General features: G+C 49.6%; 1 protein-coding gene across 4 annotated transcripts in view; it reads left to right on the top strand.

Moving 5' to 3' along the window:
• The window catches only part of LOC8052836 (unconventional myosin-XVIIIa), a 107,530-nt gene extending 85,896 nt beyond the window's left edge, over positions 1-21,634 (top strand). For 3 of the 4 annotated variants that reach the window (XM_029977027.4, XM_042290693.1, XM_042290694.1), the window contains exons 23-35: positions 1,671-1,801; positions 2,499-2,653; positions 3,763-3,982; positions 8,589-8,801; positions 8,882-9,133; positions 10,766-10,879; positions 11,893-12,009; positions 12,865-12,948; positions 14,049-14,186; positions 14,937-15,122; positions 15,605-15,744; positions 18,505-18,645; positions 20,763-21,634. In XM_029977027.4, coding sequence (XP_029832887.3) covers positions 1,671-1,801; positions 2,499-2,653; positions 3,763-3,982; positions 8,589-8,801; positions 8,882-9,133; positions 10,766-10,879; positions 11,893-12,009; positions 12,865-12,948; positions 14,049-14,186; positions 14,937-15,122; positions 15,605-15,744; positions 18,505-18,645; positions 20,763-20,865 — 1,994 coding nt within the window. In that variant the 3' untranslated portion in view covers positions 20,866-21,634. The remainder of the gene's footprint in view (positions 1-1,670; positions 1,802-2,498; positions 2,654-3,762; positions 3,983-8,588; positions 8,802-8,881; positions 9,134-10,765; positions 10,880-11,892; positions 12,010-12,864; positions 12,949-14,048; positions 14,187-14,936; positions 15,123-15,604; positions 15,745-18,504; positions 18,646-20,762) is intronic. The other variant, XM_042290695.1, reaches the window with a different exon arrangement.
• Positions 21,635-22,513: the final 879 nt, after the last annotated feature.

The raw sequence follows: 22,513 nt of genomic DNA, 5'->3' as shown, positions 1-22,513 counted from the left end.
GAGGTAGGGATGGATCCAGAACTCTGTTCTGGGGGGGGCGGGGCGGCGGCGAGGGCAAGAAAATGGGGGGGGGGTGCGTGCGTGCGTGCGTGTGTGCGGGGTGCGGGAAAATCTAAAGTAACATAAACAAGGCTCCAGTTGCACCTTTTGTTTTAGCCATCGCAAAACCGCACTACGCTGACAGCCCCTATGTGTGCGCTGCTGCGCCACTTATTGGCTCCAAGCCGTGCTTTGAAAAAGCCGCCGTGGACTTCAGTCTTAATTGAAGCGACGGAGTGGTTCTCAAGTTCAGAGTACAAGTGTGCCTGCTGGGGTGCGACCTACCCTATTTTGAAGCCGAGCCTTCTACCGCCTGACAGGCCGGTAGTCGGTTTTTTTTAGGGGGGGGGGGGGGGGGTCCACTCGTGTCAAATTGCCCTTTGAGAAGGGAAGAGGGGGGGGGGGCGATTTTGTCTTGGGGGGGGCGGCCGCCCCCTTAGATTTGCCCCTGGCCAGAGGCACATTTACCCAAAAGGGCGAGGAGGCACCGCCCTCTTCGAGGAAGGCGTAGTCCGGGAAGCTGCCGCCGTAGCAGTCCCACGGCCTGCATGTGCTAAGCCTAGACAGGGGGACGGGCAAAACGTGGTTCCCACAGCATGCACACATCAATTAACTCTTGGCCCATAAAATAATGTGTCTTTTATAAATAAATGTTCTTGATGAAGCATGCTTCAGTGTTACCAAGACCAAAATTTACATTCGGCGTGCAGGAAAAGAAAAGCCCCGGCACTCAAAGGGTTAAGTGTAAGGCAGTTTTCTTTGAGTTGGCTAGAATTTTGTGAAAACTACTCTTGACACACGACGCTGGTTCGCGGGCATAGAATGTGCAAGATGTTTTGGAATGGCTTCTTGCACCGGTACGAAAGTCTCCTTACCAGAAGCCCAGACTGAGCCTGCACATTCGAGCTTAGGTCGTATTAATTATGAACACAGTGTCGATCTGAGAGGGAAGCTGCCACTGTCAACAATGCGACCGCTTGTCTCTTTCGAGTCGACGAGGGACTTTTCTCCCATTGCCATCGCTATTAAACGCTCAAAGCAAGGCTGCCGTTTCCCGCGTCGGTGTCAGTGTTTTCCTCTGAGGTGGCTCCAGCTGCAGCTTGGAGTCCTGAAAGGTTCCATTATAAGTAGGGTTCTGTGTTTTCCAGGGTTATTTTTCTTCAAAATCGGGGGTGTTTTTTCGGGGTTTATTTTTTCCCTCAGACTCGGTCTTTTTTGGTGTCCAGGGTCAGAAAAACAATTGGTGTTTATCGGAACTTAAGTTTAGGAAAATAACATGCGGTAATGGGATTTCCCTACCTTCAGAAAACATCAGCTATGCTCTGAATACTTTAAAAACATATATGTGCCGTAAGAAAAGGAAAATTGGATAGGGGTAGTGGTTCCGAAGTATGGAAAAAGCTTCACAAACATTTCAAAGGGAGGTTCTATTTAGGGTTAACATAAAATGAAACTGTAAACAAATTTTCATCCCACGTAGCTTTGGCTCTTCTTAGTCAAGGACCGCTCCAATTCGGGGTTTTTCAGATTTCACCAATTTTGATAAACCTGTCTGGGGGTTTAATTTTTGGGGTTCATCGACACTTACCGAAAACACGGTACCCCGGTTATAAGCTACCCCTTGCACGCAGGCTCGTCTGTGTACAAGCAGAAGTATGAGCGAGCGGTGCGTGAGGCGGAGATGACTCGGCGCAAGGCCAGCCAGCAGCACGAGGAGGAGCTGGAGAAGCAGCTGCTTGCACGGAAGGCGACTGAGAAGAGGGTAAGGAGGCCGTCTCCCTCTTGGGCACACTTGAACCATCGGCACACGGTGTTTCACCCGGTCTGGGCAGGTCATGGTTGGCTAAAGGGATAGCCTAGTGCGCACTAGCTGGCATCTGTCTGACAGGAATCTGGATGGGGTCAAAGGATGAAATGCTTTGACGAGTGGCGAGACCCGCTAACTCGACGAATTCGAGTGGCGAGTCTCGGAGCAGCATAGGTATAGGAGCCGGTAGCAACATCTGTACCGCTTGATTGAAATACTACAAGTATCCGTAGTCTCCTTTCTGCCGGGCAAGTCGATTATTGCCGTCCTCGGCATTTCTCGCCGTTAAGTGGTAAAGCAATACATTGGCTCGCACGTCGGAATATCAAACCGCGAAAGTGCCGAGAGCAATCTAAATGCGTAGCTTTGATTTCTGCAAACCGACGCTCTGCGATTTGTTTGCGGCTGTTCTCACGCACCTTCACGCTTGCAAGTCGCAGTGTGGCAAGGTTTACATTGCCGTCGTAATATGCTTTCCCCAATTTGAGGCCTATAATCATGTTGAAGGGGTTTTGGATGCAATGTATGCCGACGAGCTGCATGCTCTGTGGTAGCTCTCGGGGCAAGAATGGCAGGAAGGTTGTTCAGTTGTCCCGCCTCCAGTGCAAGGTTGCCTGTCGGGGACTGTAGCCTAGTTTTGTGGGGGCTCCAGCTGACGGAGGCCCTGGACAGCCTGGAGGAAGGACGCCAGGCGGTCGGCCAGTGGAAACGCAAGGCCCAGAAGCTGGCCGCCGAGCTGCAGGACCTCAAGCTGCTCGTCGAGGAGCACATGGCCAGGAACGCCGAGCTGGAGCGCAAGCAGCGCAGGTGAGTTAGCCCTCGCCTCCTCGGTTGGCCGAAGTGCTCGCCGGACAAGCGGCTCGGCGTGGGTCGTTTCTCGCATTCTTGCCAGGCAACGTGCACGAAGTGCACTGCTCGGGAAATTTCCTGTCGTCGTCAATGGGCATTGCTCAACTTTCTTTCCTCAGTTTTTGTGTATCCTATTCTTCATGCATTTATTATTTTCGTACGCAATCTTTGTGGGACATGCGATTTTTTCTTTTATGCAATATTTGTATTTTTATGTGTGGTGTAATAAAAAAAAAATTCTTGCATATTATCTACCCCCTACAATATTTCTGTCGGGCAATGTAGGTATCAAAAAGTAAATAAATAAATAATGCAGTTCCTGGGTGTACGAGCTACTGCAATGGAGTGCCTGCCAGTGGGGAGGGAATCCCGCTTGAGGTGCTTCGAGCGCTGTTGTTGTGCCTCAGGAAACGCACCTTCGGGAATTGACTCGTATTAATATTGAAGGGGTGGACACACAAGTATTACTGGCATTCTCACTTTTTAAGGCACAAATCTGCTGCATAGCCGATTGCGACAAAGGCTTTCTTTTCATGGATATTAGACAGTGCACGATTAATTTCGGCCTTGTATGCTCAGTACCGGCATTCAAAGGCGCGTTCGTAAATGGCTGTGCTGTAGGTCCACACTCGAATAGCTTGAATGCCAATAAAAAAAACCATGCCTACTTCTTCGATAAAGAAATGAGTCAGTTCCAATAGCTCGGCTTCCAAAGTGTGACCTCTCTTGAAGCGCCTCCGTGCAAGATCTTGAATGACTGACTGACTTCATGGACTGCAATGAATTCACAATGTCGCAGTGACGTCATGAACTCGATGAGCTTATTGGTTAATGACTGTGTGAACTTGGAATCTGAGGTGATATAGTGATGATGAATTTTAATGAAACTGAACTGCTTGGTGTCACGAGCTACTAATTTATGGTGTGGCAGCGAAGGGCCGTGACTTTTAGGTGTCAGTGTGCTTTCGTGCTGTCAACGATAATGAATATGATGCGCCTCGGAATTGTTTATGTGGCACTGAGCGAGTGAATTCCAAAGTGCTCACTAATGGGTGTGACCCAACCAGGTTTGATGGAGAGCTGAGCACTGCGTCGGAGGGCATGAGGCAGGAGCGGGCGCAGCGGGAGAAGGTGCAGCGTGAGAAGGAAGCGCTGTACGCGGAGAAGCTGTCCCTGGAGCAGGAGCTGTCGGCCGTGCGCTCGGAGCTGGACTCTCAGCACGACAAACTCGGCAGCCTGCGCAGGGAGATGGACGAGCTCAGCTTCAGCAGCCACGGAGAGGAGGAGGTACGGCCATCTTCTGTCGTGCATTGGCGCATGTGCCTATGTACTATACAACTGTAAACAATGTGTGTCTGTTTCATTGACACGTTTCACAGGTGCATTCCTCTTTAAATTTCACTCAGGAAAAACGGAGTGTGAGCCTTTTTTAGTCCTAATATGAAACAGATTCACTAAAATAGTTTGTATTGGAAAAATAGAAAGAGGAAAAATGCGTACAAAGTGTTCAGGTCTCTACTTTTCATATAGCACTCGGGTACCGAAATTAACTGACATGTTAACTGTAAAGCAGGAACGAACAACAAGTCTAAATACTCTTCAGACTTTGAGAGCTTGACATAAGTGGGCCTAAAGGAAACCTGAGACACTTTTTAAAAAAATTAGATACTGTCGAAACCGTTTATAATGAAGTCGGTTATAACGAAATAGCGACTATAACGAAGCGATCACGATTTCCCATTCCCTTTTGCACTTCGTTAACCGAAGTAGGTTGTAACAAAATGGCGGATATAGCGAAGTGATTTCCGATTTTCATTGACTTTGTTATAACCGGTCTCAATAGTAAGAGGTTGATCCCTGCATAGTTTTCTCCCGTGAATCTGACTATCACTTCGGTTTTCCCCGAAGATGTAACTAAACGCCAGAAAACTAAAAAAAAAAAAAACTCCGACCAGTCGTGACGCCATAAGAGGACCTTTTAGTTGCCAAGCGCATGTTGCTCGAGGGCCGCACGTGCAATTGCAAGCTTGCCAGGTATATTCCCCTGGACTGGCACCAGTCATGACGTCTTTTTCTGCCCTTTTCAAAAATAGCAAGAGTGCAGGTCCATAGCTCTGATAAGCATTGAAGATGCGTGAGGGCAGAGACTCCGAAAACTTTTGTGACGTCATGTTCCGGGAAGGAGGGCCTTCAGCAGTGCTTTTGAGAATGATTCTCTGCAGCGTCCATGCACTAAAGTAAAAAATATTTTCAATATTCAAAATCCTGGAGGTCAAGTGAAGACGATTTAAGTGTGTTTCCTCAAATACAAAACTGCTTCAGCTTCCCTTAATGAGGCACCAATTTGGACAGTAAACTTTGGTGTTTGATGCAGATGTAGCAAGGGAAAAATGAATGTGCCCCAATACAGTCGAACCTCGATATAACGAACTTCAATGTAACGAAATCCTCGATTTAACGAAGTATTTTATTTTTCACAATTTCTTGCCCCTAGACCCCATGTATTTTTAGTCTCAATATAACGAAGTCTATTTTTCTGCTATTTCAATATAACGAAGCGCCATTGTCATAGAAGGCAATAAATAAATCAACTCTAAAAAACAACTTCGCAAAAAAATTGTGGTTAAAAAAAAAATTATGCGCAAACGCGAGCGCTTGATAGGTTACTTCACGGGGACAGGCCTTCCAACGTTCCTAGGCTGCCCGAGGATGCGGCGCCGGTAGCGCCGGCGAGGCATGCGGCAAAGCGGATTCCGCGGGAGTGGCCAGAAAATGCCGAGCAAAAAGTTAACACGGCATAACAGCATCACCACTGACATTCACTGATCATCATAGTCCACTGTACCGCGGGAGCCAACTTCAGCGGGGGAGCGACGTGATGGCGCGACCGCGCGACTGCACGGGCAGTGCCATCTAGGAGAAGACCGAGAAGACCGATTATCGTCTTGCAAGCGTGATGTAAAGCAAAGGCGCAAGCACACTGTGGGCGCAAGGGGGCAAGTAAACTGTGCGGTCAAGAGTGCTGTGTAGGTTGGAAACATTGGCACCGCCTAAACTAAACAGCTTTATTTTTTAACCGGGCGGTTCACTCACGTGCTTGCTGCCATAAGGAAACGTAAAGTTCTTTCTTTGGATGAGAAAGCAAACGTTTTGGACGCCATCCTGAAGAAACTGCCGAGATCACGAGCACTCGGGAAGTGCTCGACGCAATGGACGTACTGAGGAGGTACACGGCGTCGCATGGGCAGCAAGATGTTGTGCAAGCGCTCTGGGCGCTCGAACGCCGTATGATGCCGCTGCTACTGTCGGACAAGGTGCAAGCAAAACTCGCGAACTACTTTGCCCCTAAATAAATGCCATTTTCGGTGAGTTTTCATACCCGTAAAATGTTTCAGAATTTTTTTTTCGCATGCTAAAGCCAAATTTTGATTTAGCGAAATTTCAATGTAACGAAGTAAATTGCGAATTTTACCGACTTCGTTACATCGAGGTTTAACTGTATCATGTTTGTAATGCGGAGGGCAAGTTCATCTGCTTCTTGCGCAGGGGGTAGCGGTGACGTCAGAACGCCGAGCCCTGATTGGCTGATCGCGACCCCCTATCTGAGCGTCGTCTGCTCCTTTGCAACGTCGTCTGCTCGCAACGTCGTCTGCGTCTCTCTTACCTTTCCTGCGACTTTCGAAAGTGCAGAGGCCAGATTCACGAAACGATCTCACGCCAAAAATGTGCATAAGACAAAACTTAAGAAATTTTCGTAAGTTTTGCGCAGGTTACGACGAAATCCTAAGACAGCTCCGAACCTGTCTTACGCACTTCTTACGATCAAATCAGTATGGCCGACAGCGTCGCGGTCGCGACGACCCACGGACGTTTAATTTTCTACGTGCGCTTCTCACGCGTCCCGACTTGAAGCAGCAAGAAAAATGTAAAAAGTACTTGAAACAGACCACGACGAACAAGAACGCTGGATCCACAAACACTCGGGAAAGCTCCAACGGCCACGATTCCACCAAACGCGACCAAGCGAGCACGGCAGTTAGGCCTAGCAGGCACTCCGCGACTCGGCGACCGTCTTCCCTCGACCGGCTGGCGTGCTGAATGGAATATGCCCGCGCGACCCTTGTGAACCCTTCCCGTATTATACTTTGATTGCTGACCTCAATTTTAGATTAAGAGTTCAATTTATTCCTGTTGTTATCTCCTTGTTTCCCGAGGCAACGGTGACTCTCGCTGGTGAAAAAGCGGCGAATCTCCGACAGACGCAGGAAAGGTAAAACAGCCATCGCTTTGACTAGCAGACGTAAAGCAGACGACGTTAACTGAGCCAACCCGCCGACGCCGTTAAAGAATGAGGGGTCCCGCCGCGCACGAAAGGAGGGAAAAAGTATTTGGGAGGGAACTTGCAGACACTAACACGCTCACTCTCGGTTCTTAGCAAACAAACCTCGGCGCCTCGGGGCACCTCGCCAGTGAGTCCTTTGACTTTCCTCCTTGATGCGTGTCTGCTAGTTGTTAGACAAAAACAACGTACCGCTCGAGTTATTTCGTCTGCCCTCTCTGAAAGGCCAAGTCGAGCTCGCTCGTAAAGACCTGCACTTCCGAAAGTCGCAGGAAAGGTAAGACAGACACAGACGACGTTGCGAGCAGACGACGTTGCAAAGGAGCAGACGACGCTGAGATAGGGGGTCGCGATCAGCCAATCAGGGCTCGGCGTTCTGACGTCACCGCTACTTCCTTCCTCATGCGCAGAAGACGAAAATGAACCCACTTGCGAGGCGTATAGCTCTGTTGAATGGTGTCCTTGATGTCATTCGTGTTTATGGCTGTCTTTACACTTCCTGTTGACACTGTGAGACGCAGGTGCCAAAACCATATTTATCTTTTTGCTGCAAACGACGTTACTCTTTGGTGCAGGTCATAAAAGCTCAGCTGACAGAAGAAAATGACAAACTTTTGTGGCAAAAGTTTGGCGATTTTTGTCTGATGGCTGGGGTTTTGTGACCTGTGCCAGAGTCTAACAAATCCGCGTAGTAAAAAAAGGGTCAACACGCCGAGTTTTTCCCCGACTTAGAGCCACTCGCAAAACCTAACATAAGTATTGCTTGTGCAGAGCTGTTTTTTTGTGATAATAGGAGGTCAGCATTCGAAACGCGTTTCAATACCTTACAGAATAATGAAGGCAACAGCATATTGGCAAAAACAAAATTATATTTATTTCATTGCAAACAACAGCCGAGGTTGCCGGTGACTTTTACATAAGGCTCCAGCCTACGATTTCCCAGTTAGCTGCTCAGTGTCTGACGGAGGTTCATTGCGGAGAAGGCACTGCGTAACCAAGCTTCTGCTTGCACGTCAGTCCGCCCCTGGGGTGTGCCAGATGGCCTTGGTTGGTTTGGCAAGTAAAACCCACAAAATTCACAAATAACGGCCAGTAAACCTGTTTGCTATTGTCAATATTGTCACATATAAGAAAAAAAAAAAACTTAGCTGCACACTACTACTGTTTCTATATGTACAGTGTATAAAGGAATATTCTGAACTAGAACACACAACAGGCTCTTTCAATTTACCTGCACCTCCTGCACTGGTGCAGAAAAGCTTAGGGCAGTGTATTCCGGTCATATCTCACTACACATACCGGAAGTACACTGCCCTGCACGTTTCTGCACCGGTGCAGGAGGCACAGGTAAATCGAACGAGCCTAACGACAGCTGAGAATAGGCTGGAACTTTTCAGAAGAGCAAAGATGGATAAAAAAAAGGAACCAGACTGAGCGGGGTTCGAACCTTGTTCCTTCGTTTTGCTGGCGCCTCTGTTGCCAACTCGGCCACGCCTGCAAAAAAGTGAAGGCAGCGAACGAGGCTACAGATTGGCTCTCGCTCTGTGGACACAGGTGGCCAAGCTGAAGCGTGGCAAGCAGGAGCTGGAGCGGAAGTCCCGGGAGCAGGAGGAGGAGCTGGAGGACCTGGCTGGCCAGGTGCAGCTGCTGGAGCAGGCCAAGCTGCGGCTGGAGATGGCCCTGGAGAAGCAGCGCCAGGAGTACAAGCGGGAGATCTCCCTCAGGGAAGAAGAGATGGACGAGGCACGCGCCGCCGCCAGCAAGAAGGTGCGTTGCCCCACGCCACCCCCGTACAGCCGCCTCGCGTGCGTGTGCCTCACGTGCGCGTCCTCTCTTCCCTCGTGCAGCTGCGCAACCTGGAGTCTCTGCTGGAGTCCGAGCAGGAGGAGCGGCAGGCCCTGTCGAGGCAGCGCCAGGAGCTGGAGCGGCGCCTGGGGGAGCTGAGCGCCCTGCCCCCTCCCAGGGACCCCCAGGTGGAGCGGCGGCTGCGCAGGGACCTCAGGCGCACCAGAGCCCTGCTGCAGGACGCCCAGCAGCGGCTGGAGGGGGCCCGGGACGGACAGGCGGCCAGGGCCTTGCTCAGGCAGCTCAAGAACCAGGTGCGATGCGGCACCGTTCTGCCGTCTGCCGCCTGCGGTCGTTGGAGGCACCGTATATTGCAGCTTTGGCCGCCAGTGCCGAGAGCACTATATAGCTCCTACGGAGCAGAGTAACGCAATCCTTTGATCCGCGTGTTTCACCGACAACATGGCCAACAGAGCAGCTTGCCGCGAGTCACGTGGTACTCAGGGTTCCAGGAGGCGGCCCGCCCTATGGGAGAATACATAGAGATCAATGCAACACGGCTGATTAAGAAAATGGACGCCGAGTTGACACTTCTTGAAACTAGTCTTTCGTGAAGTTGGTAAAACATTAAACAGTTTATCAAAGTTTTAATAATATTGGATGTGTGTGAAAAGTTTGAGAAGGAAATTCCCAAGGCAATGGCGTTTCAAGCAGACAATTGTTTTACGCAGCGGAGATGGACTTTATGGATTGGCCGGAGCGGGTCACGTGAACAGTGTGACTTGCCGCGTCGTCTGCTGCATGATGACGCTCCGGCAATTTTTAAAAAAGAATTATGTTATTACATGGCACAAAACTTAGCTCAAATTAGTATTGTAAACCGTTTCTTTATTATGTCAAAAACTATTGTCGTTCTGTACATCCCCAAAATAATCAATGAAGAGCGATTTTCTCACGTTCCCCAGGCATTTGTGACCGGAGTTGGAACCCCCGGGCGGTCGCTGCTAGTCACCGAGAGATGGCATTCTAGATTGCGCTACTGTGCTCCGAAGGAGCTATATAGTGCACTACCGAGTCAACTCGGTTGGAGCACCCCCGCGGACGAGCGAACACCCTCGTTATGTTGCAGCTCGACACCTGTCGTTCAAAGCATCATTGTTTTTGCGCGCTGTAGCTCGTCTTCACAGTGGCAGTTCTCGGGAGTTCGGAACGCAACCGCTTCGCACGATAGGTGTCGAGTCAAGGAGGTTGTGGGGGACTCTTTTCGGGGAAGTAGCACCTAAGAATACTTCGCCAGCTGAGCTGATCCAGTAACGTCGGCTTCCCAGGTAAAGACACTAGTGACGATGTTAGACGCATTACTGCCGAGACAGTAATGGTAATCTCCATCTTGGTCCCGGAAACCACTATGGCAATGGGATAACTCGTGGAGCCTAGCTGGCATTTTACAAGTTTTATGGCTTCGTTTATTTGAGTTGTGTTTGGGAAGTGGTATTGTTATATTTAGTATGGACGGACACAAAATTTTGAGCTTAGAGGAAGAAGAAGTTTGAGGGTGAAGTGCATCGCAAACTTTGTGCTTCAGCTAGACCTTCACTGGAGTATTGTCAGGAGGCAAGACTAGCGTACCACGTCCAATCGCAAACTGAGTGAACTTCAGAATCCTCGGAACAATTAGTTATCGTAGACTCCCAGTGAGGTCGGACCGTGGTGGTGACCACTTGTGGCGAGACGTGGCACGGGGAAAAGTGTGGAGATACTGTGGCAGCTAAGATTTGAAAAGGCCTTTTAGGCTAGTGTAAACCTCGTAACCACATGTATCTGGTGGAGGCATGTGTTCGATATGTTGCGATCTTGAAAAACCGAGAGTTGAGAATGCAGAGTTAACTCGGGTGGTCGACTTTGCAAAAGCAATGGCCCCACTAATGGCAGCGGCATGTGTGCAGCTGGAAGACGCAGAGTTTGCCAAAACGGCGGCCATGAAGGCACGGCAGGGGGCGGAGATGGAGCTGCAGGAAGTGCAGTGCCAGCTGGAGGAAGTGCTGCGCACCAAGAATGAGGTGAGCTTCGTCAGCTCGAAGTTTTCACAATGGTCTCGCTCGGCCGAACCACAGTCCTTAGGTTATTTGGTCTGGAACCTTTTTGTCATGCTACGGAAAAGTTTTCTCTAGGGACAAATTAAAGCACCACAAGCGCACTGTCGATATTATGAGTCGGCCTATTGGATCGCTCGGAGAACACAACGGATGGACATGGGTTCGGAGGAGCTGCCGTAGGGAAAGTCCAGGGATGCATCTACTCCTTCTTAAAATCCTACGGACCCGTCAAAAAGATGTGCAGTTGAAAACGCTTGTGCACTTGAGACTTAATATATTGGTATAACTGAAACATCACTTGGAGGGTGCTACATCTGCTTTAAAGAGAACCTGAAGAGGTTCTTGAAGGGAAAATGAGTTAGAGGTAAATTCTAGAGCATTTTCATCCCGTGATTATGAATATCAGATTTGTTTTCCTCGAAGACGTAACTAAACGCGAGAAAACAAGAAAAATCTTCGACCAGTTACGTCATACCCAGATCTTTTGGCCGCCAAGCGCGTGTCAGTCGTGTGGGCAGCGCATGCAGTTGCAAGCTTGGCATATTCCCCCGCACTGACACCAGTCGTGACGTCTTTTCCTGACCTTTCTGAAAATAGCGAGAGTGCACATTTAAAGCTTTGATGGGCACTGAAGATGCGCGGATATACTCTGGCTATGGCGTCCCGTTCTGGGAAGGAACGTGATGCCATATCGCGGTACTTTGAAAATGCTTTTCTCCAGCCTCTGTGCACCAAATTGAAAAATTATCTCGGCATTCGCGATCCTGGAGGCTAAATGAAGACGATTTACGCGTTTTTTCCTCATTCACAGAACCACTTCAGTTTCCTTTTAAAAATGTTAAAACAATTTTTAAAAACATTTTTATGAATCAACGCTACTTGGGGTGACAAACTTTACTAGAGCGCAGACCGCCCAAGTTTACAAACCAGTAAGTGGTGTGTCAGAGGACCACGGCCAACCTCCGTTGTTCTTGCAGTCGGAGGGGCGCTGCATCCAGCTGACGCGCGAGAAGAGCGCCCTGCAGATGCAGCTCGAGGAGATGGAAGAGGAGCAGGCCGAGCTGCTCAAGAAGTACCGGTCTGCGGTGCAGCAGGTGGGCAAACCTTCTCTGTGCGGCGGGCTTGGTTCGGGCACGGTGCTTGGAGTGCGCCCCTGACTGGCGTGCTTAGTCCCATTTTTTTGGGGTGTCTTGATCTTCGCCTTGCCACATCGCAACTGTCTTGTGCTGTCGCTTGCCACGATTCTGGTGGTGGCACGGCGGGGGAGGTGAACGCAACATGTGCGTTCACCAGTTTGCCTTCTTCGTCGTCTGCCCCTCCACGATTGGCGGCCAGGATTGCAACGACTGATGGCACGAGCCGCCGACTTGCACGACCTATTTGTTGCTATGTTGAGATCGCTGTGGATGCAAGGACGGTGTAAGACACCAAACGCACCAGTGAGAGATGCACTCCGGGCTGCGTAGCCAGGGCGAGCACCATTGGGATAGCCCATTGTAGGACGGCTCATCCGAGTAATGCGTACTAAGACGGCGTGAATCTATTATCTTACACCATCTCTTTTCAAGCACCTTTTGAGTAGGGTTCAAGATAAAAATTTGAATAAAGCTATACCTTGTTTTTGATGGACAACAGTCAAACCACACTCATTCTTTTTGACAGCACTTGCCTATGAGAAAACAAGTTTTTCCGCCATTTTCTCTGCTTCCAACAAGCCACGGTGAGCGTGCTCTATGCATCGGCATCCTCGTGGCCTAAGAAGTAGCGTTTTCGAAGCTTTGGTGCCTCATGCCTGCTGTTAAATATGCCTCGGAATTCTCCGGATCTACCTAGATTACTCTCGCGCGATGAGAAGGTGATGGGCAGCAAAGAACACACTCTGCCGGTGGATGTTGCTTTTGAGAGATGGATCATCTGGCGGATGTGTAAGGTCCACTTCGCGTGTGCAGATGGCCAGTGACCAGAAGGCGATGGCCGAGCAGAACCAGCAGATCCTGGACCTGGAGTCCGAGAAGCACCACCTCAGGGAACAGGTAAGCTGGTTCTGGGGCCCACTCCACAAGCCCCCCCCCTCTACTTCCAGTGACAGGACTGTCCCTCCAACAAGTTGCTCTTTCTGTGGCCCCTAGCCTTTAACTAATCTGGCCTCAGTGTCCCGACGCAGTAGAGCAGAGATCCTCAGGGGGGAGGGGTAAACCTAACTAGTTCTCAAAATAACCGCTTGACGGCTGGTAAGCATGGAACGAGCCTTATCCTCGATATCCTTGTTCTGCAAAAAGAAACTGAGCATTCACAAAGCTCAAGTTTTCGTTTCAGTAAGATCCTTTGGCCCGTAATCTTTCGTTGCAGTCTCCCTTTGCAATTTCAATATTTATAAATACAGTACCATATTGACTTGCATAATGCACTCGCATAATAAACGCAACCCCCCAAACGGGTCAATATTTTTACTTTTTTTTTCTCTCGCGTAATGAACGCAATTCCAATTTCGGGCTCTGAGAGTTTCAAATTGGGTCGAATTTAGCTAGCCACCAAGCCAATTTTCTTTTGCCGCCAAGCGGTCGGACCAAATCAATCCAAGCCAAGCCGCTCTCGTAATGGCTACAAGCGGCTGCAAGTGCGTAGTTGCGGAAGTGATCAACTGTGAAACTGAGTGACGTGCACACCTGAGAACGCTTGGGTCCAGGAATTGCCCAGCCCCGGACATTCTTCGCCATTGATGCCAACAAACACGCCGTCGTCTGTGGTCCACTTTCGGACGGTGAAATCGCGAAAGTGGGTAGGCCTAAGAACGGTCGCGTTGCTCTCCGTGCTTTTCCTTCAGCAAAAGGCACGCCGAAAGCGCCCTAAGAAGGTTCCCAATTTATAAAGCATGGTTAATGTGGCGTGCTCCCCAACCAGTCGTGGGTGCGCCTCCATCAGTGGAGATCTGCCACGGTACCTTGCCGTGTCCTATTGGCACCTAATATGACATTTGCACGGAGTGTGTAAATGGTGCTTAATCGAAGTCACGACTTTGGGAGGCGCAGGTAAGACCTTGCAGTCTCGCAATTCCTTTCGAGAACTGACACGAGCGACTGCGACGGACGTGGACAAGGCATGGCGTCTCTAAGTCGACACTTTGCCCTCGCAGGTCCACGACCTTAGCTCCAAGATGGACCACCTGAGCAGCCAGGCAGAGGATTCGCATGCGGTGCGCAGGCTGGAGGCGAAGGTTCGCGATCTGGAGTCAAGGCTGGAGCTGGAGCAGACCTCCAAGGCCAGGCTGGAGGTGAGTCACAGACCAGCGGGGTAAAGCTCTTGCATATGGGAAAGTGATGCAGACTTCCTCTCCACGTTCTGGTTCCTCCTCCATGGGAGGAGACCCTTCTCTCCTGCTTTGCCCTCCCAGCAGACGGCACCACTTCTGAGTGTGACTAACACATCCTAGACAACAAGGGGTGGGGAGGGGGGGGGCAGGGTGAAATTTTTATGTTGTTTGAAGAGTCAAACGCGGGTCATGAGATAGGACGCACATCCCAAGCAGAACAGAGTTGGCCAGTCATCGGCCAATGGCTGGCAATGGTCCTTGGCCAAGTGGTCAGACAGTGGGCAGAGACTGGCCGGTGACTGGCCTTTATCTGGCCATTGGCCAATGGCCACTGGCCATCAGCCAAGCATTGGCCAATGAATGGCCACTCTGGCCACTGGCTAAAAGACCATCGCCAGACATTGGCCATTGCTTGGCCAAAATCCGTGCTGCTTGGGATGCTGCGTCTGCATTTGGCGTAGGCTCGACTTCAACCAGTGAGTGCACTAGTCTTGGCCGGAAATCGTCACGGCACTTGTCTTTTTTCCATCCTGGCACGCTCAAAAGTGGCATCGTCTGCCGGAAGGGGAAAAATAAATATTTGAGGCTGAGAGCGCTGGCAAGGAGGAAAGCCGAGCATGATGGTTCGCGTTGCTTTCGGTATAGAGGAGCATTATGTCGGGGACGCTCGTTGGAGTATGTTGGTTCGACGCTGTTCCACCGTCTTTGCAGAGCCAGGTGGCACGGCTGAAGGAGCAGAGCGGCCGGCTGCAGGAGGAGTGTGAGCAGGCTGCCCAGCGGGAGCATGCGAGCCAGGAAGGCTGCCGCAAGCTGCAGCGCCAGCTGAGGGAGCTCCGGGAGGACTGCGCTAGCCTGCAGCAGCGCGAGGCTGAGGCACACCAGCGGTGCCATGAACTGGTGAGGCACGAGGACGGTGCCAGACCGGCGAAGCGATTGATGCTCCAGGCTGCAGGGTGGCCCGGTTGTCGCTCAAGCCTGCTGGGAATGTGTCGGTCGATTGAGACGTCTGAATTGGCTACAGAGAGTACGAAAGACTGTCGTCCCGAGACTTTGTTTATATTCCGGAGTGTTGGTGCGCAGTGTCGTCTGGTGTGTTAGTCGATGCTGCGCCCGCGTCACCATGGTGTTCTTCACTGATCTCCGCACTGGCCCAACGCAGACGGCATAAAGATGGAGCTTTTGCTACCTCCGCGTTGGTGCAGTTAGAGCGTGCAAAGCGCTGCCGGTCGCGTAAGTCGCGTCGAGGTGCCGGACTAGAGGGTCTGGTTTTGGCCGACAAGACGTCGCCACACGTCTCATCAAAGCATAAACGAGCCTTTAGAATACCCAAGTTGCCAGTGGTCCTTGAATTTCGTCATGGTGTCATGGTGTCCGTGCAGGAGCTGTCCCTGGAGAATGCGGAGACAGACCTGCAGGGCACCAAGCAGGACCTGAAGCTGGCCTGCCAGAGGATCCAGGACCTGCAGGCGGCCCTCGAGGAGGACCTAGACTCCGGCACAGACCTGGCTGACGATGACAGGTGGGCCCAGAGGGCGCTCTTGCCCCACACGTAGGTGGGACTGCCACCTAAGAGAGTAATAGTCTTAAGGGGAATGTGACCTCGGAATTACAATTTTTCAGAAGAATAGCTTCATTTTTTTTTCAAGAATGTTATGTTCTGGTTTATTGAATTCCTAAAAATGGCTCCAGAAACTTCCATTTATAAACATGCAAAATTTATCTCGCAAAAGTTTGTTTTCTCGCGTGCTGACAGCTCTGAGTCAGCGGGTAGCAAATTTTTATATTTTTTATTGTTACATGCTCGTTTAACATAGCCAGAACATCTCAACTTCATTAAAAGTGCCATTTACTCCAGACTTAGCCCATAGTAGTTTCTTCAAGTTAAGAGTATTAGTAAACCCTATACATGCAAACAGGAAAAATAGTATGTACAGTATGGTATAAGCAGTCTTGTTGGTTGAGACCCAAAACGGGGCTTACAATTGGTCCTGCCCAGTGACGTGATATTGTGTTATCTTTAGAAGCAGCCTTTTGACAGTATTTTCCACTTCAGATCATATAGCTATTTAGTTGCTTTCCCTTAGTATATTTTACCTTTTAGTTCTCGGCAGTTTATCTGTCAAGGAACGCCTGCTACCAAAGCTAGTTCACCTACAAATGATGCAAGCTGGTAGCCATTGCCAGGGGAACAACTAAGTCTCAAAAGGGAAGGTGCTACTATGCTCCAGGTGAACTTTTGTGTACCTGGGACTCATTGAACATACAGAAACTGAAAGTTGATACTTCAAATGCATTTTTCTGTCTGATTTCTTAATAGGAAATGTGGTACAAGGAAATGTATTACTTGACATTTTGAAAGTGTAAAGACTTCATTCACTTGTGTCCTGGACTCAGAGTATACTCATAGTCTGAAAAAGCCAGCTCCTTCATGATGAAACAATATATTAAGATGCACAGATTTTGTTTTTTTACAGTGGAGCTGTTAAGGGCTAGTTTACCCAGTTTCGTGTCCGGTACCAAACAAATGTCGACACAAAACTGCCCAAAACAATCTATGAGCAACGGCGGCAACCAGACAACCAGTCTGGTTGCCGTCGTCGCTCATAGATGGCGGCAGCCTTTCCAGCTACCATAGAAGAATGCATAGTTGGGCGAGTTGGTGGGAATTCATCGTAGGAAACAGTGCGCAAAACAGACGAGGACAAAGAAGAAACACACGAGACAAGCGTACAGCTTCGCTGGTCTTCCTTCTTCACTAGAGTGGAAAGGCTGAAAGTTTTTTTTTTTTTTTTTGAGTGTTACTTTTTTTTTTTTTTTTAGAATAGACCATTTGCTTTATTACCCAAGCATCAAGGAGAGTGCAGGGATTGGTGTTCCACGCGCCACACGCGCATGCCTTCCCTGCACAAAATATTCCAAGTAAATAACCAAAATAAAGCGTTGACGAACACGCGTGCAATATGCCATTTGTTTTAGGTATTTGCTTTAGAAAGTTTACTACTGCTGAGGCCAGCACGTGCGGTGCACGGAACAGCAATCCCTGCATTCTCATTGATGCTTGGGTATTATAGCAAAAGGTCTATTGCATTCTCTACAATTAACTGTCGTCTTAAATTGCACTATGGCTATTCTACTTCACATTAAAACAAACATTTTGTGGATTGCAATTATTTCTTTTTATCGCATTTTCTAATGAAGTCACTCTTTTCTGGAGCTTGATATGCATACTAGGATGTTGTGGAATTAACTTACAAGGCTCAATCTTTAGATGTCATCATTCCTGACAGGGTTCGATTCGCCCTGAAGGTTTGAATCGAGGGAGGGTTCAAGATTGTACTATATTCAGTTTTAGTGGCGCCATCTGCCTGAGGTGACCAAAACCATTCCTCTCTCTCGTCTCACCCCGTCGCTATTTGTAGCAGGTCAGTCCGACTTCCTTACAGCAAGGCAAGCGTTTCCCCCCCCCCCCCCTCCCCCCTTCTCTCTCCACATTGCTCAGGCCAACCTTCAAGGCCGCCATGTGAATCGCAAGCGTGCGCTGGAAGCTTTGAAAGAGAACCCAACCGGATACTACACGTCACTGTGCACGTGATTCTGAAGATGGCGTAAGAGTTGAGAGCGGTTGGGAGGCGTCCAAAACTTCAGTTGTTTGACAATTATTTTAAAAAGCAACTAGTGCACGCAGGCAAACCTTGTTTTTAGTTCTTTACTCCAGACGTGACAGGAAACAACTCCCGCAATTATTTGACCAAGCTAAAAAAAAAAAAGAAAACTTTAAATTTTGGGTTTTATTTTTTTAGTTTTTGCTTCAAAAATAATTACGGCGCATTATTGCTATGTCTCAAGTTGCGGAGAACGTTAAGCATTTACTTGGATGGCAGAAGCTTGAAGCCGATCCTGTCTGGGTCTCCATTTTATAGATGCTTTGGCATTTGTGTCGTGATAGACGGAATGGGTGGTGCCGCTGGTTTTAAGCCGAGGCAATAGGGTTGCATGTTATGTTACGTGCGCTCGTGCTTGCACTACCCACGACATCAGACAAAGCACTGGCAATGTCTTCTTCTGCGACACAGGACCCTTCCACAGCTTTCTTTTTTTGGTACCCGACAAGGTACTCCCGATGCCACGAACCACATGTGACCGAACCTCTTGTCGTATAGACACTTTTTCGTACACTAAGAGCCACTAAAATTGTCGATAGAATGGGCCGTGCTTAAGAGTTTTAAAATGCACTAATAACACTTGTCACGTACGCAACGTTGTCCCTTTCCGGTTGCAGCGAGTCGGACAGCGATCAGGACATGGACGTGGACAGCCTGCTGCGCCGCCATGGCCTGGGGCCGCACAAGATGGCCGCCGGAGACTGCTCGCCCGTGTTTAGTCGCCGCAGCAGCGGCTCGGTGGGGCTGTCACTCAGTAGGTAGGCTCCCGTCTAGGCACGCCCGCCCTAACACGCACGGCTGCCATCCCCCTCCTCTGCCACACCCCGAGCCTTCGGTCAAGTGTCCCCAAAGGTTTGAACACCGGGGTATGCGAGGAGCAAGTCCTCTGCTTCTTATGCAGGAGTTGCGGCAACATCCGAACGATGCCGACTTATGATTGGAAGGACAGTGGGTAGACTTCAATGCTAGATGCCTTGAAGCCTACCCACTATTTGTTTTCAATCAGCCAATAAAAGCTCGGCGTCGGCGTTCTGACATCGCAACCCCTGTACAAGAAGCAGACGAATTTGCGCTCCGCATGGTCTCGAGGTGGAGTTTTGCGAAAGGCATCTAGGTTTTACCAAATGCCTCACTGTCGTGAACTCGGCTCACGACGGGAGTTGGTGTCCGAGCTGCCTTGGGATTTCTCCAAGTTTCGTTCGTGGCCCGGTGTCCTTTGGTGCAACCGTGCAACGAAGTGGAACGCAGCGGCGCCTTCCGCATCCAGTCAGATTGAAGTCCAAGCCCTTTTGACAAAGCGCTTGGAGCCTTTGTTGGAACGCCCCAACAGAATCTCATGGACCCGCATTCTAGCAAGGTGTCCTGCGAGTTAGGTTTGTAAATGGGGAAAGGGGAACTGGCATCTTTTCAAGGGGTGTTAATTCGTTATACTGCCGTCCCACTTTTTTACTATCGCTTTATGGTGGCTGCTCTTGCAGAGCAATGCGGTACCTTCGAAGGACGTGTCATGTGGCGCGCAAGTATACCAAGGCTCTCCGTTTGCGCGTGCAGCGGGATGCTTCCAACTCGCTATTTTCGACTCTTGTCGCAACTTGTGTCACTCGGGCCAAGCGGCTGCGCAAGAGGAGCTGCAAGCTGTAACTACAAGAATCTATGAAGCTTGTCCCAGTACAGAACACGTGATGCCCCACCTGAGACAGGTGTCTTAACTTTGTGAAGGTGAATGTATTAGGTGCTAGCGTGTTTCATGTTGGGGGAATATTTTGCGAGCCTGCCAGTTTTAGGTGCCTATATTAGTTGGCCTTCGGGTTTTCTCGGGCTCTCGTTAATATTTCTCCACCAAAGATTGTTGACTGGAAACACGCAGGCTGTGTTCACATGGTTAGAATGATGAGCAAATAGAAGCGCAATGTGCTTGTCTCCCTCCTTTGGGCATCTCGAGTCGTGAGCGCCTGTTGACCTCTAGTTGAGGGCAGGTAGTGGCTGCAGAAGCCGAGCGTTGTTCTTTCCAATTTTCATTTCACTCACACCGTAGCTATTCGAGACAGCTCACATGTTGGTGTTCAGTAACATTCTACTGGTTGCATGGCGTGTTAACTGCGGCTGTTCGAGGAGTGCTGTGGTGACATGCCTTAAACCATTTTGCCGGTGGTCTTCAGAATGAAGTGCATGTGCCTGTGCCTCCCTTAATATTTATTGACGAGGTGGCAACTGATGTCAGTACAGTAAGCTTACGAAACAATCAAAGTCTTTGGGATCTGGCACTAATAGCGGGGCAAGCCTTTTCTTTTAGTTGTTATCTCTATTTGGACTGGGGCAAAAGGTAAACAATTTTTAATTGCCAGCTACCTAGCATGTGCGTTGCCCAGCAAAAAAAAAAAAAAGAACGAAACAATAGTATATAATACTGTACAATAACAGTTACCACAAAATTATATTTTCTTACAGTACATGAATAGGTAGATCCAGCAAAGGGTGTAACCAAAATAAAGGATTACTAGGAGCTACTGTCACCTCTAGAAAAAGACCAGTTCTGTGCATAGGTTAAATCACAAGTTCTCAAACTGGGCTCTTAGGAGCCCCGGGGTCTCCAGAGCTTCCAAGTTTCCTCAACCGTCTCCGCCCCTGTGCAAAGTGTTTTTCCCATTTAAGCAGAGTTTCAAAAAATCTGAGCCCCCCATTGATTCATAGCTATCAGCCAATTGTTAGTATGACAGTTACTATTAGAGGGCCCATTAGCTCCTGCACCGCTTCAGTGTTTCAATGCCAAGGCAGGGGAGGGTTCCCCAGCCGTCAATTGAAGGAGATTCTTCGAGATTGAAAAGTTTGAGGACCTAGGCTTTTATTGAGCATGTGGACCCGCGTCCTGTTACAGGTCGAATGAGAGTACTCCCTCGGGTCCTGTGAGCCCGGATGCCACGGAGCAGCGGGGCAACGGACGCACCCTGTACAAGGATGACCAGCTGGTGGATGTCTGAGCAACACACGTCCACTCTCTCCCCCCCCTCCCACCCCCACAACCCCCGACAGCCCCCCCTCCCCCCCCATAGCTGACACACCAAAGCTCGCTTCCCCAAAGGCGGCACACCTCCTTCCTCTGCGTGCATCTACCGACGGGTGCCGCCACCCGTGCCGCCGTCGAGGGGAGGGGCCAGCAAAGCGCGCGGTTTTTTTTTATGCCGGGGTTGTACGTGGCCGACCGCCGTTTCTGCGCCGGCCTCGGGTTGTGGGGCCCTTTGGCCCGCCTTAATCGGAGGCAGCCAGCCTCCGTCGTGGAATCGCCCACGAGTGCCTCAGCTTAAAGGCTTTCGCAACGTCGGATGCTCAGAGGCGTCGCGAGGGATCGGCGCGAGAAGGAAAGCAGACTGTTCTACTTAGCTGTATGCCTGCGAATGTTTTTGTACTTTTTCTAGCTTGGAAATGTGCATTTTGGAAGCCGTGCGGTGGACGCACTTTCGAGGGGACTAAGTGGGTGGCCGGGTTTTTCGAGCGCGTCCTCGGTCCGTCTCGAGTGTGGCGCCGGATGCGCGGTTGCCAACCAGACCCGTCCCCCGAGGGCGGGTGAGGCGGGCCGCACTCGCTTCGTGCGAGCGACGTTCGCTCGGAATCTCCGCGCGGATTTCCAGAGTAGGCGTAACTGTGTGTACAATTCTGTAATTACGGTGGGACGGGAGCATTTCCGGCAGTCTCGTTTTGTGGTGTTTTTACCGTGTCTGTCGCTTGTGAAATAAAAGACGGTGTTCCGAAGCGGGTCGAGTTCTAAATTGTGCGACGCGACCCTAGCCCTGGCTTGCCCGCACCCGAACGGAGGAAAGATGGAAGGCAAGCAATACTCAGACGAGCTTCTAACCGTGCGAAGTGGGATTTTGCGTCGCATTTTGCAATCCTGTCTGCCGTCCTCAAGGCATGTGCCACCACACACTGTATAAGCGGTTTCTCCCTAGGCGTGCGGCAGCATATAAAAAAAAAAGCAAAAAAATATAGGTAAACAGTTGAGAAAGGAAATGTAAAACGTTGCATTGTGTACAACATGCAAATGCTTAATTTTTTTTTTTCTGACAATTTGCCATTCTTTACAAAGGGAGTGCCTACTTCCCTCTGAAGGAATATATTTTTATTTCTAGTTGTCATTTTTTTTTACCAAATTGCAAATTAATAATGCATGTAATTAAGCTAGTTAATGTATTACAAAAAAAAAAAATGGAGGAAAACTTTAATGACAAGCATGGACTTTCAACCGACTGTTCGTACATGTAAAAAACATGGAAATGAAAATAATGGGAAAAAACAAAGCCCAGTTTAAACATCCCTTCAAAAAGAATAATACCCACAGATATCATCATAATCTCTAAAGGAATGGGCGACACCATCAAATGAGAAGTGTCACCTGCTTCAAGACCGAGATGACACGGGTGGGTGAGATACGGCAGCACTAAGACCACTTACCATGGAGGGCTTTGTTTTATTGAATTTTGTCTAGCCAACCGAGATGGTCAATGAAATTATTTTCTAGTCCCAGCAGCTAGGTGGTCTTCTACGAGCGGCATCGCCCTGCATAACATCTCATCGAAGAAACCTCATAATTATGCACTTTCTGTGTTCACTGTTGGTTGCAAGGAGTGTATG

This window comes from Ixodes scapularis, unplaced genomic scaffold (genome assembly GCF_016920785.2).
Source record: "Ixodes scapularis isolate PalLabHiFi unplaced genomic scaffold, ASM1692078v2 PGA_scaffold1__304_contigs__length_218370807, whole genome shotgun sequence".
NCBI lineage: Eukaryota > Metazoa > Arthropoda > Arachnida > Ixodida > Ixodidae > Ixodes > Ixodes scapularis.
The sequence above is the reverse complement of the archived record's forward strand: the minus strand, read 5'-3'. Positions and strand labels throughout refer to the sequence as shown.